The sequence below is a fragment of the Monodelphis domestica genome, chromosome 4 (genome assembly GCF_027887165.1).
Source record: "Monodelphis domestica isolate mMonDom1 chromosome 4, mMonDom1.pri, whole genome shotgun sequence".
Taxonomy (NCBI): Eukaryota; Metazoa; Chordata; class Mammalia; order Didelphimorphia; family Didelphidae; genus Monodelphis; species Monodelphis domestica.
In genome coordinates, this window is record NC_077230.1 from 374,522,275 (window position 1) to 374,536,713 (window position 14,439).

Below are 14,439 nucleotides of genomic sequence, written 5' to 3' on the forward strand. Positions count from 1 at the left end.
ATTATAAACGTTGAAGATGGAAGCCTCAGATTGAGTTAGTATTGAAGTCTATTCTTGATCGGGATACTATGTATTTTCTTTCTTTTTTTTTTAAAGTCCTTACCTTTCTTAGAATCGATACTAAGAACCAATTCCAACACAGAAGAGTGGTAGAGACTAGGCAACTGGGGTTAAGTGACTTGCCCAGGGCCACACAGTTAGGAAGTGTCTTGAGGCCAGGTTTGAACCCAGGACCACTATCCACTGAGCCATCTAGCTACCCCTATAAAAATGTATTTCCTTATCAAACTTCTCAGTATGCTAGAATTTGGGAATACTTCTTTAGGCTTGAAAGACCTTTGGAACAAGTAACATTGACAACAACAACAACAACAACAACAACAACAACAATAATAATAATAATTAGCACTTCTAAACTCTTTAAGGACTTTAAGTTTGCAAAGAACTTTACAGAAATTCTCATTTTACTCTCACAACCACCCGGGGAGGCAGATGCTATTTGAGACAAACAGAGGTTAAGTAAGTGACTTGCCCCTCCCTCCAGAGTCATACTGCTAGTAAGTCTCTGAGGCTAAGTTCGAATTCAGGTCTTCCTGACTCCAGGCCAGCAATGTACCACTTTGGTTCCATCGACTACCTTTTCTCCTTTTTGGCATTCTGATTCCCATAGTGGAGTGTCAGGTTTTGGAACTCATTTGATCTATAATCACGTGGGTACTCTAGTCCCTCCACTAGCATAGATTGCAACTCTTCATTGCTTTTTCATCCTGTGAGATTTTTCGGTCATTATCTTCTTTTCATCCTCCACAGGGGAATTACTTAATTTCCTGGAGTTCTTTCAACCTGTTAATATTACGAGTGTAGCTCTCCCACAGCCCATCTGCTATTCCTCGAATTCTTACGTGACTTGTTCACTTTCCATTTATACATTTCTTTCCCCCTAATCATCTGGTATGCAGATCATAATATGCTGCATCCACTTTTGAATCCACCATATCTCTTTGCATTGTTCTTTGGGTCTTCTTCTGAGATCTTGGTATTCTGTGATTCGTAGCCATTTGGCTTCATTAGGAGATGATTGATGTTAAAAGAACATCCACTTGTCTCAGGGACCATCTCAAGTCCCGTGCTCTTCCCTTCTCTCCTCCTCTTCATTTCTGGGCTTGGCTTGTCCTTCTCCCCAGGCTGCCCCTCAGGTGGGCAGTGACATTTTCCATCATGTCCATTCAGGAGAGAGCTGTTTCCTGACCCATACAGGAGATTGAGGAGTACAAGGACATTCTCCTGCCTTTCCCTTCCCTCTGCTCTGGTGTCTTTGCCTGCAGTTGCTTTTCTGGCCTCTTCACCCTCTTAGTGTGTGTGTCTGGGGGGAAGGTGGGAATTCCTGGTCCATGGTGCTGCGGGTGGCCACAGCATGCCTCCTCATGTCTCTTCTTGCATATTGGATTCAGCTTTCTCCTTCCTCTTTTTCTGCTTCTATCTTCAAAATAGGGAATTATGGGATGTTGTTTTTCTTTGGACGGCGGCTTGTTTTCTTCATCTTCTCATGTGAATATGCCAGATGGCTGCCAGACCTCATATTCCAGTTAGTTTCAAAATTAAAATATAGTGATATATTTGGGTGCATTGGATTGACCAAGAGAAATAATCCCTCATTGAAGGAAAATTTCCATGTGTGAAAATTGACTGCAGACTGAGGTTGACTGACTTCTGCTTAGCATCTCAGCCTTTGACTATGCCACAGTAGTGAGCATAGGAATAGTGAGTCCAGGAATTCAAATCCTATTTCTGTTATTTCCTATGTGATCCTAGGTAATATATCAATTTACCCTCATTAGATACATGTTATTTGCTGGGTCCTGAGAATACAAAGAAAAATGCTGTGCATACTGCTTGCCCTGGTGTGGCTTATTGTATTCCCAAGAAAGGCAACGTGTGTATGTACACGCATGCACACACACACACATACACACACACATATAGAGGTACTTTTAAAGAAAAGTGAAATTTAAATTTTTTTAGCCTCTCTGGGTCTCAATTTTCTGTACTGTTAAATTCTGAGCTTGTGTTGGGTAGCCTCTAATGTCTCTTCCAACTCTAATGATTCTGTGAACTCCGCAAATAACTCCGCATTACAGCTATTGAAATAGGGGGGAAAAGTGGCCTATTGAAGTCATTAGTTTTTGAGTTTGTCTCCAAATGCAGGTTATCCAAAGTAATATGTACTGGTGGAATGAGCAATGAAAAAATCCAGAAGGGTGCTCAGGGATATCTAGACATAGCGTAGTGAAACACTGTTTCTCTCACTCACAGTTCTAATCTTCATCCCATTATACTAGCCATTTAACAAAATAACTCCTTGGTGTTTCATTTGGCTGAAATGTAGGAGGAAATGAATATTTGTGAAATGTTTTACTTGTGTTATGACTTGTTTGGTCTGTACATTAAGAGAGCAAATATTTGTGTTTTGATTTGGTCTTCTGAGCTTATTTATTCATTGCTTTCTTATATTTCTCATTTTGAAAGAAATAGTATAGCCTGATACTTGGAGTTAGTCGGGGAACTCGAGTAGCTTAGCACTTTCTGATTCTCCATTTGTCAGACAGATATATGTTTCCATCACTGTCTACTGAAGGAAGCTTCCATTCCTGTTGGTTATGGCCCTTGGGGTGGAAAAACCACTGGTCTCCCTGGTACTCTGCTCAGGCTTTCATCTTCATTTAAAAGATTCTTCATCTCACAATGAAAAGTAGTATGTGACCACAAAGCATGAAGATTGTGATCTTTCCCTGTGACGTAAAAGCTTGATCATCCCAGTGCTGAATGGGGGAAAACAATCCAGTAAGCTGTTGAGTGAATCTTACTTGTTCGTCTATAGAGGTGGAATTTTTAATGCCCCATTCCCACATAAACTGTTTCCTGGCTTGTTTTTTGTTTGTTTTTCTAATTTAATGTTTTCTCCTAGATTTTAAAAGTGTGATTTTTTTTATAAAAAAGATGTCTATATTACAGGGTTTCACTGGGTAACCCCCTTTAAGTAGTAAAGTAATGAAAGCTCACAGGGAAACTGTCCTCCAGTTGCACCTGGTTTGTTTTGGGTCCCACTGCAGCTGCCCAGTACATTCTGAAAAGCCAGAGATGCATAGTGAGCGCTGAACCGCACATAAAATGTGCCCTACTCAATGGAGCTCCACAGCGGAAGACCAGCAAGAATAGGATAGGTTTTTAAAAGACACAAGCTAAACACAAGTCTTAAGTGACATTGTTGCATTCTCTCCTACCCTGAGAAAGCCTTTGAATCACTATCATACTTTCCACGTGAAATTAGAAGTTAGAGACCAGAGCTACTGTCTAAATGGGATTTTTTAAGCTGTTCTTTATCATAATTGATGAATAGCGACATCTGTCTCATGATAGCATGATATTGACCAGAGTATATCAGTTTATGGTACTTTGGGTCCCTTCACCTGCCATCCACTCTCCTTGCCTGGCACACCTGGTTTTTTTTAGGCTGGTTCTGTGTCTCAGAATAAGAAAACATTCTGGCTATCTTGTTTTTGTACCTTTCTCTCCCCTATCACCATTCTCCTCAGTTTGGCTAGCCCATGGCTTTTTGTTCTGATGGTCTTCCTCCTTAATGTTATTGGATCAGGTACCTAGTCCACAGGGTCATTAGTTTAGAACCGCAGAGGAAAGAGAGGCTGTCTGATAGAATTCAGTTACCAGGTACTATCAGCTGTTGTCCATTAATAACCCATAGCCATCAATGAGGAGCTCATCCCCTCCTCAGGGAGGTGCCTGAACATAGTCTGCTGTCCCTTCCACATCAGTCAAAGCGTAATTCAATCAAGAAGCTGGAAAAGAAACAAGATTTGTTAGCTAGCTTAGGTTTATTCCCTCAACAGGAGGTCTCATTCCCCGTGTCTCCTAACCCATTCCTAAGAGTTCTTAAGAGACCTGTTGAATGATTCTTTCACTCTTTCTGTTCTGTCCACTAGGAGGGCTTACCAATGGCAGCGGAAGATACATCTCTGCGGCTCCTGGAGCTGAAGCCAAGTACCGGAGTGCAAGCAGCGCGTCTAGCCTGTTTAGCCCTAGTAGTGCTCTGTTCCCTTCCTCTCGCATTCGCTATGGCCTGTCAGACGTCATGCCCTCTGGCCGGAGCAGGCTTTTGGAGGACTTCCGCAATAACCGCTACCCCAACTTACAACTTCGGGAGATTGCAGGACACATCATGGAATTTTCTCAAGACCAGCATGGGTCCAGGTGAGGACCTGAGCTCTTTAAGAAATTGCAAGGGAATGTTCTGGACAGCTCTGGGCAACTGTTATGTCCTGTGTACGTAGACAGGGTAATTTTTCAAAACTATACTTAAGCTTTCCCAAATTTACGTTATGTATTTTATTTTCTTTTTCTTTTGGATGTTCTCTCTTCTGAGTACACTGCATAGCTAGAAAAGGAACTATCCTAGAAATCTTTCTTTTTGTTTGGGGCTACCTTGCTTAAAAATAGGGCAGTGTTTTCTAATGGGGAAATGGGCCCTAGTGACTGATAAAGATAGATCATGTATGATCTAAAGATAGATGTATGTATGCATGTGACTAGTCAATGTTTTTAAAAACTTGGCTAACCAACCATGTCAGGGCACAGATATCTTCAGGTTATAAATAAAGCTTTTTTCCCCAATCATCATTTTGTGTTTTAGTAATGGAAGTATTTGAAGGGTAGGACCAATTTTAAAAGGCTTAAAAAATTTACTAATAACAAATGTTGAGATGGGTGGGGTTGGCTTAGTGGATTGAAAGCCAGACCTAGAGATGATTTGATCCTAAGATCAAATCTAGCCTCCAAACATGTCTAGCTGTGTGATCCTGGGCAAGTCACTTCTATTGCCCAACCCCTACTGCTCTTTTGCTTTGGAATCAAAACACAGTGTTGATTCAAAGATAGAAGGTCTGGGTTTAAAAAAAAAAATCAAATGACAAATGAGGACTTATTTTCTTTTTTTCATTCTCTTTGTCCTTCATTATTTAACTGTGATGTTGAGAGATGACATGGACAAGTAGCCAAGATTTGGCATTTTCTTCCCTTGAGCCTTTGCCAGATCCGGTTCATTAAGATAGAAATGCTTTCATGTTATGTCTGCCAGTACTCAAGAGATTTTTCCTAGATAGAATATCTATAGATCAATCTTAAGAGGAGATGTATATAGATGTTCTGGTCTTATTTCCACATGTGGAAAAGTCAGGGTGTGATTTGTTCAGCCTTGGGGACATGGATTTAGAAAGAAGTTATTGCAGTATCTGTTATTAATTCTTCATTGTAATCGACTTCTGCCTTGCGTTGTGTTAGCTTGTTACAAGGAGTTGAGACCGGGCATGAATCCAGTGTGATGGGCTCTTGAATATTTTCATGGGCTTGTTTTTGGGGAGAAGTAAACCAACTCCACAGTGTGTTGAGTGTGTACCTTTGCTTTTAGAAAGCTGGAGCAATGGAAATCTGTACTTTAAAAAATGTTTGTTTGTTTTTTAAAGAAAGAAACAAGGAGAAAGACAAGCCCAGATAAATTAGATAGGGCTTATTCACTTTGCAAAAACCTTTTTTGCTTTACTGAAGTGTTCTTTAGCATTCCCTTTAATACCCTATCTCTGCCTAATACAATCCAAATAATACCTGGTTTATATCAATGTATACTCTTTATTCTACTCATCTCATAGTGCTTGCTACACCTCACCTGAAATGATCCCTTTGTATTTATCCATCCGTTTTCAGATTCATTCAGCTGAAGCTAGAGCGTGCCACACCAGCCGAACGCCAGCTCGTCTTTAATGAAATTTTGCAGGCTGCCTACCAGCTAATGGTCGATGTCTTTGGGAACTATGTTATTCAGAAATTCTTTGAAGTAAGCCCTAGCCTCTGCTTAATTGTATTTATTGTTGTAAGTCTGTTGTAAGATTTTTCAGATGAACATTTTCATGGTGTATTCTATTTTGATTTACCTTTTGTCTGCCTTCTGCATCTCCTATTAATGGTAGATGTTTTTTTTTCTCTTTGATAGTATTAAAGAGCCCACACAAATGATAGATGCCCAACAATCTTTTTAAATATGGCAGTAAATCACTGATAATTAGAGAAATGCAAACTAAAAGAACTCTGAGGTATCACTTCATGCTCATTAGACTAACGGAAAAGGAAAATGACAAATGCTGGAGAGGTTATGAGGAAACAGGTACATTAGTACTTGGTGGAATTATGAAGTGGTCCCGTCATTCTGGCGAGCAATTGGAAACTAGCTCAAAAGGACTATACTATTCATTCCCTTTGACCTAGCAAAACCTCTTATTAGGTCTGTATACCAAGGATACTGAATAAAAAGGAAAGCAATCCATGTGTACAAAACTATTTATAACAGCACTTTTTGTGATGGGAAAAATTGAGGGAACGCTCATCAATTGGGACGTTGCTGAACAAATTATGATATATGAATATGATGGTACTGTTGTGCTGTAAGAAATGATGAAGGGGGTGCTTTTGAAAAACCCAAGAAGACTTGCATAAACTGATGCAAAATGAAGTGAGTAAATCTAGGAGACTGATTTACACAATAACAGCTATGTTGTTAAGGTAATCAGCTGTAAAAATCTTAAGTGGCTCTGATCAACACACTGATTCATCATAATTTCTTAGGACTCAAATGCCATTCACCTCCACGTAGAGAGCAGACTGAAGTTCTTCTTCCCCCCTTCTCCCCTTAGAACACCGAGAATGTGAACATATATTTTTTATAATTTATGTATAATGAGTATCATATTTCCTCTTTTTGGGGGTGAAGGGAGGAAGAGAATTTGTAACTGATAATTTTAAAAAATGACCAAATGTCCAGTGGGAGGGTAATAGTGGGGAGGGGCACAAACATTAAGAATCTCTGTCTTGAAAGTGCTCTTTAAGAATTATTGCTGTCAGTCCATTTAAAACCTTCAGAATAGGTTAAAGTTTTTTTTTTTTTGTTTGTTTTCAGAGGGTCCTAATATTGCTGATTCTCTTACCCTTTTTTTAATCCTTTCTACTAAAGTCTTATTAACGACTCTATGGGGTTAAATGAATTGTCCGGGGTTACACAGCTAAGAAAGTGTCTGATGCAAGATTGGAACCCAGGACCTCTCACCTCCCAGCCTAGCTCTACCTACTAAGCTACCTAATTGCCTTTCTCTATCCACTCAGCATTCTCCTTGAGAGTTGGGACTGTTTGCCTTTTGCCCTTTTTTGAATCTCCAGTCCTGGACATGTTGCCTACACATAGCCTACTATATTATATTTATTATGAACTCTCTCATATTTAAATAAATGCTCGGTATCCAGTGTTACCTAGCTTGAAACTAAGAAAATTAAAAAAATAAGATCTAACAGAAGTTGGAAAGGTACCCATCTTTGCTATCCTGGACCCTACAAATTTTTGACAAATGGAGAATAGTAATGACCATTAAAAAGGCTATTCCTTTGGGTGTGGTACAGTATAAGTGCTAAACTTAGGAAAGATCTGAGCTTCAATCCTAGCTCCTGTGTTTAGTTAGCTGTGTGGCCTGGGGAAGTCATTCAGTTTCTTCATTTGTAAAAATGGAGTTATAAATACTGTGCACAGTCCATCTTTGATCTTTGAAGGAATTGGGTCCTCACCTTGATACTTGGTGACCTTTTGTAAGTCAATTCTCAGTCCCCAAATAACTCTCCAAAATGATTAACTTAAGTTGCCAGGTTACCTTGGTGCAGGGAGTTTCCACACTTTAAGCACTGCATGTGTGCTTGTGCTCTCTGTTCCTGCCCATGGCGGACCGCCCAATAAATACATCCAGTATGGGGTATATAAACATCCATGGTAATGATTTCTTCCAGAATCATTGACATTCTTATGTTCTTTGACTTATAAGGCCATCTCTCTTAGATTCTGGCCTCAATTAAACCAATGATATATTTATTTTAAGAAAACTGAATTAAGGGTAGAAGGTAAAACCCTAGTGAATGGACCTATAGAAGGTGTACTGCTTGTCTTTTCTTAATTTTGAGCTTGATTTTCCTGAGAGTGACCCTGGTGCTTCTGTTTGATTTCCAGTTTGGTAGCCTTGAACAGAAGTTGGCGTTGGCAGAAAGAATTCGTGGGCATGTTTTATCCCTGGCTTTGCAGATGTATGGCTGTCGGGTCATCCAGAAAGCTCTCGAGTTTATTCCCCCAGACCAGCAGGTAATTGTAAGTTTCCACTTTAACTTTTTTCTTGGTGTTTGATGTTCCTGTGGATTATGTAATAAATTGTGTGAATTAGTCTCCTTTTTTTCTTTCACCCTTTTTCTTCTGTGTCTGTGGCTATTGGCATTTGGCTTTGGCGTGCATGGCAAATGTGACCATAGAATATTTCATAAAGTATCTTAATTTGCCCTCCCTATTTCTCAGTTTCCTCATGTCTAAAATGAGAAGATTGAACCAGCTAGCCTGTGAGGACTGTAATGGTTTGAGGTCTTGTGAGCTAGGAATCAACATGATGACAGCTAGCTTTATTAGTTGGCATTTACAGTTGGCAGAATTGCAGAGTTTTCACAATTTCCTCCTATTGCTGATTTAACTTATCTGAGACCGCATGTTTTAATTTCTTAAATTTCAGTTCAATTTAGTAAGCATTTATTACAGACTCTCTTAACTGTTTAGGCATAAGGAACTTTGCTAGTTGCCAAGATTATAAAACCAGAAGTGAAATTTAGTCTCTCAACTTATAGTGAGTGATGTTGCAAGTTTCAAAACTCATTACAATTTCCCACATGCCCTTCATCTTAGTGTCTTTTCCCTCTGTCCTGTCCCATAAACGTTTGGTTCAGAAATATATCGAAATTGTGTCTGGTTTCCAGGTTTCTTATTGGATAGTTTATTTTTTTTTAACCCATTAGATATTTTTTCCTTCCATCTCATCTACCCCCCCGATCTCCTTATTTCTGGTTTTGTTCCTTAAAGATGTAGTATTGGAGCCGCATATTTCTGCTGTGCTCACCTCTGCCCTACTCCGTCTCTTACCATCTCTCTCTTTTGAGTTTTTAATGCCTCCTGTACCTTTTCTGCATATATACTTCAGGACTGTCCCCCAGTTCTAGCTCCCTCCCCCTAATTTATTTCTGGAATTTATACTTATGTGCTAACAAGCTTTCCAGCGAAACCAACTGTTTTTTTGCCTGCCACTCATAGTAATGATTTTTCTTCAGGTGGAGCATATTACAGTGAATTTTCTTACCTTATCCTCATGAATTATTGCCAAGACTATTAAGGGAAAACTTTAGTGACATTTGCTTCCTTTAAATTGAGGTGGTGGGAAGGGGACTATCCAGCACTATGCTGAAGTATGAGCCCCTTCTTTACCATTGTTTAGCCATTAAATTCCTTGCATGTTTTTTCTTGGCTGGACCTCTGCTTTCTCATCTTCATAATGAGATGAATAATTAATAGTTAAACTGTCATATCATCGAATTAGATGATATCACTTTTAACTTGTAAGGCATTGTCACTGTAACTCTGTCCCTTTTTTGTGACTGATTTGCACTGTGCCATATCTGATGTCATCCTTTCTTATGTTTATTTGTTTAATGCCACTGTTTATTGATGTGTCTGTCATGATACTGTGTCGGTACTTTCCAGCTGTGATTCTGGTGGTGCTTTTTTTCTCTTTCTCTCCAATAGAATGAGATGGTACGGGAGTTGGATGGCCACGTCCTGAAATGTGTGAAAGACCAGAATGGTAATCATGTGGTTCAGAAGTGTATCGAATGTGTGCAGCCTCAGTCTCTACAGTTTATCATTGATGCATTTAAGGGACAGGTAAGTGATAGAAGAGTGACACTCTGAGGTTTTATTTGTGGGTTTTGTTAGGCATGAAATTGAAAGTGGGGATTCTTTAAAAAAAAATCTGAATACATGTGAAAGCACAGTACATTGCAGTGTGCTGGGCCTAGAATCAAGAAAACCTTGATTTAAATATGGCCTCAGACACTAGCTCTGTGACCCTAGAGAAGTCATTCAACTTCTGTTTGCCTGTGTTTCCTGATCTCTATGCTGATGATAATAATAGCATCTACTTTGCAGGGTGGTTGTGAGCATCAGTTGAAATAATATTTGAAGGCACTTAGTATAATTCTTGGCATACCTACTTGTTCATAGTAGGTATGTCCTATTGCAGTGGCCTTGTGGTGATCTAGAAATTACTTTAAAGTAGTCATTTGGAATTAGGATACCTATTGACCACAGAAAGGTACCACATGCCTATCTGGAAACATTAGAGCAATGAAAACTTCAACATTTTTGGGATGTGCCATCCGTGTCTGTGATTCTGTGATTTTCATTTGAGTAGGATAGTTTTAGTCTGGGAAACCCGCTTTGATCCAGTCCCTTACCAGCCTCAGTGATTCCTGCCCTCTAATGGGTTGTCATTATTTTTTTACATCAATATCCAGGCTACATTTTGAGACTATCTGTCAGTTGTAACAGTCATACATGCGATTTCTCACTACATGAAACTGATAACACTTGAAAAAGAACACACTGCTATGAACTTTCCCTTTCCTTTTTTGGGTCTGGCTCAGTTCTTTGTTCTTCATTTGTTAATCATCCTGAGCTATTGTTGCCCCAGTGCCAGTTTCTGCCTCTTAATGATTCCTCTGTGCTATCAGCTGGGTTTCTGGTCCTGTTTTGTCACACAGCGCTCCTGCCTTACATCGTGCTCTTACTTCCTAGCTGCCCCTCCCTCTCAGATGCTTCAGAAAGCGGATTCTGTCCCACTCTGGTCTTATCCCGTTTAGCTCTAACAGCAGGACTGTGTTGGGCTTGTGCTGTCTAGACACATTCTGGCGATTCTCCCTCTCCCAACGGCGAGGCAAAAAGTTATCATCAGTGACTAGTGAGGATTTTAGGTCCAGAAGACCACTGTGGAGCAGGTCTTAGGCCACACTTGAACTGATGATTAGACTAATCCACCCGCCGAGATTGGCTTGTTACAAGCTTACCTACTTGTCTTCATCATTAAAGCAGGCAGCCTGGCGATTACTCTTGAGAAGTTCTCTGGTCTGGCCATGGATCCTCCCAGACTCATTGCCCAGTCAAACCTCGTATTTGACCCATATCTTGGAAGTTCCACTTTGTATAGGTCTCCATCCCCCTGTACTACCCGCAGCTCCCTTCCTCATTAGCAGAGTGCCCTGCTCAAAGATTTGAGGAGGTTTTTGCTGATTCGTTTTATGTGGAAACTACCAGTGAAGAGCCCCACTTGTCCTAGAATTGAGGTTCCTTTGAGTAAAATAGCAGTAAGTTGGCCCAGCATTGAGATGGAGCAAGTGGGCCTGGTGCATCAGTTCATAGACTTTCTAGCAGTCAGCCTGGGAAGAGCCATCAAGAATTGATTATGGATTATTAAATATAGCATTGAGTTCAAGATCTGCCTCAGCACTGAGAGTGATGACAGCCCTCCTAAGGTCAGGTCTCACATCTAAGATAACCTTATCTCAGGAAGTGGCAGAGTGATAACCCTGCATAGGTTGACATAGGTTGAATGGATCCAAGGCCTCATGGAGCCAGCATGCTAATGCTGTAGTTTTCACTTCCTTCTAGCAACCCAAGCAAGGGCCTAAAGGGGCAAAAACATAGCTGTATATTGTGGTGAAGAAATCTAGGTGTGAGAAAAGTCAAATTCTTTTCTCAATTCCCACACAGATACAAAGCCCTTCGTTCTTTTTTTTAAAACCCTGACCATCTGTCTTGGAATTAATACTGTGTATTGGTTCCAAATTAGAAGAGTGGTAAGGACTAGGCAATGGGGGTTAAGTGACTTGCTCAGGGTCACACAGTTTTTTGGCCTTCATTCTGAAACATATAGGAGGCAGTTACTTTCTCAGGGCTTCTGAGCTTCTTCAGGCTCTGGGGTCCTCTAAATTTAGACACACTGAACCTGGTCAAAAGGGGCACTTATCTCTGTTTTTTCATAATGGTCAGCTTTGATGGATGAGGCTTGTAACCTGGACCAAGATGGAGCATATCATGTTTCAACTTGTTCTCGAGACCAAATGGTTTTCTCCTAGTAATGCAATCATTTCTTTGGACAAAAGAAGTCATTTGGTTCCGTCTTTTTGAATACTAAGATCCCAACTGCTAAGCTGCTTCTGATGGCACCCTTAATTGCCAGCAAAGTTGAAATATAACAATTCCCCATCACTTCTTGTTCATGCAAAAGAAAGACTTGGAGGATAATCAACTAAATGCACTCACCTGCCTTCCCTGCTGGGTGCTCCCAGACTGATTCAGTCTCCTCCCAGTGTAACTGTATCAAGTGGTCCTCTCCTGCAGGCTGCTTGTATGAGGAAGGGAGAAAGATGCTATGACTGAGGATTGGATAAGATACAATGTGTGAGAGGCATGGCGAGAGCTGAAAAGGAGTCTTTGGTGTTTTGTAAGGAGCCTGAAGCATTACTGGGAGGGAAGCAATAGTTATATCCTTCAAACTATCTCTTAGTAATTGAGCCAAAGCCACCTATCTTTGAAACTGGAGAAATACAAGAATTAGAGGCCATAGTTTCTAAGGTCATATAATCTATGCAGGCATGAGAGACAATATTGCTGTGAGAATTTCCTATGGTCACAAAGGACTTTGATCATTTTCTATCACTCTGGCTGTTATCCTGTGTTTTCCAGCCCTGACTTCACCCTTTGACTCATCTCTGTTAACTAGAGCACCAGTTTTGACAGACAGTCAGAAGATTACTAGGAGCAGATTGGGTGGGTTCTTTTCTCTTTCTCCATAATGTTTCTCTCACCCATAGGTGTCCAGGACTTTGCAGATATGCTAACCTTTGTCAATAATTCTATCTAGGTCTTGTGCACATCTGATCACAGACATAAGGCCCTTATTTTCTGGCTCAGAGGTCCACCATCTAAGCAAGAGTGTACCATCTGACAAAGTCAAGGAAGTGTTTGAGGCTGTGCTCAATTTGTGAGCCAAATTCTGTGTCTCTCAGGGCTCAGTTCAAGTGTTTTTGAAGCAGCTGAGGGTTGGGACAGAAACAGCTCTTCAAGATCCTCCATAGAATCGTATGGCAATTCTGTGGATTTTCTCTCCATCATGAAGTCAGCGAGTACAGTTTATTGTGTGGCGTATTTGCCAAGTAAAGGTTGGTAGGAAGGAAGCAACTGTATCTATTGCAAGCACTTTCAGCCAATGTGTATTGATCAGAGGTCTCCTGCATTTTGGAGAGACAAGGACCAAATCCAGTCCAAGGGATTTCCAGTGGTGTCCATAAATAGCAGTAATATCCTATTTGGCCAAACTGGTGGTTTTGCTAGCATATTGAATTGCACGTTTTTGATTGTGGATGCTCCCACAGAAATGTCCCTGCACTGACTCTTCCTTAGAAACTAAAATAGTTTCATCATTCCTCATGAAACCTGCCCGCCTCTCCCAACTCATGGTGCTTGGTTTGCCAGTCTTCTGGCCAGGAATCATCTCTTTACTTTTTGTCTCCGCTCGTCTTACTGGCTAGTCAGAGAAGACCAGCAGTATGCCCAAACTATGTTGTTGGTATCAGCTGTCATTTGGGAGTTGGGTGGGGAGGTTGGTCTTCTCTACACTAAACAGCATCATTTTCCACTTTTTTCTTTTTCTTGTTTACTCCAACCAAGACAGGTAGCTGTTAAAGCTCAGTGGGGGCGGCAGGTCTTTGTAAGTAGGAATCTGAGCATAGAGAATTTCTGGACTGATGGCAGCATGTAAATGGCGGGTCCCTTCCTATTCAGGTTGTTTGCAACCTGCTGTAATTCTGCTGTTAGACTGCTATAATCCCCCTAGGCTGTTTGCATTCACCATCTTTTCTTCTGGTCCCTGTACCTGTTGGACACATTGTTTCCAATGCTGATCCAGTGGACAGGACGAAGGCCTGGAGAAAGGAAAGTGTACACAGTAGGGTTATTTCTAGTATGTGGTAGGGAAGAAAGAAGCATGCTAGGGAGCCAACTTACGCGACCCTTGTGCTCCAGATTTTAGAGCTATCATTGACATCCCACATGAGCTAATGAGGCAGCACCCTAGAGGACAAAGCTGGTACTGCACAGAGGACTAGGGCACTTCTGCCTTTGGGGGTTGGAATTAGCCCAGGGAGTGAGGCTGAATTAACATGAGACTATAGGGGCGGGGGAGGGGGGGCGGGGGAAAGGGGGGGTGGGAGGGGTGCGAGGAATGAAGAGTGCTGGGTGTGTAGTCATGCTCTGGGCTCTGTGAACCCTTTCCTTCTGTGCCTTTATTTACTAGACTGACAATGGGGTACCTTCCAGCTTTCAGCCTGTGATCTATGTTCTTTGCCTATCTTAGGTCCCTATCTGGCACCACAGTTTTAGAGCCTAGAACCAGGACTGTATTAGGGATTTCCGAT

The 14,439-nt window shown here is 41.0% G+C and overlaps 1 protein-coding gene across 24 annotated transcripts in view; it reads left to right on the forward strand.

The window, feature by feature from the left end:
* Positions 1 to 14,439, forward strand: part of PUM1 (pumilio RNA binding family member 1) — a 162,238-nt gene that overhangs the window by 129,596 nt on the left and 18,203 nt on the right. For 17 of the 24 annotated variants that reach the window (XM_056795362.1, XM_056795369.1, XM_056795365.1 and 14 more), the window contains 4 exons: positions 3,999 to 4,266; positions 5,773 to 5,902; positions 8,108 to 8,242; positions 9,713 to 9,850. In XM_056795362.1, the coding sequence (XP_056651340.1) occupies positions 3,999 to 4,266; positions 5,773 to 5,902; positions 8,108 to 8,242; positions 9,713 to 9,850 (671 nt within the window). The remainder of the gene's footprint in view (positions 1 to 3,998; positions 4,267 to 5,772; positions 5,903 to 8,107; positions 8,243 to 9,712; positions 9,851 to 14,439) is intronic. The other 7 variants (XM_056795364.1, XM_056795370.1, XM_056795371.1 and 4 more) reach the window with 1 other exon arrangement.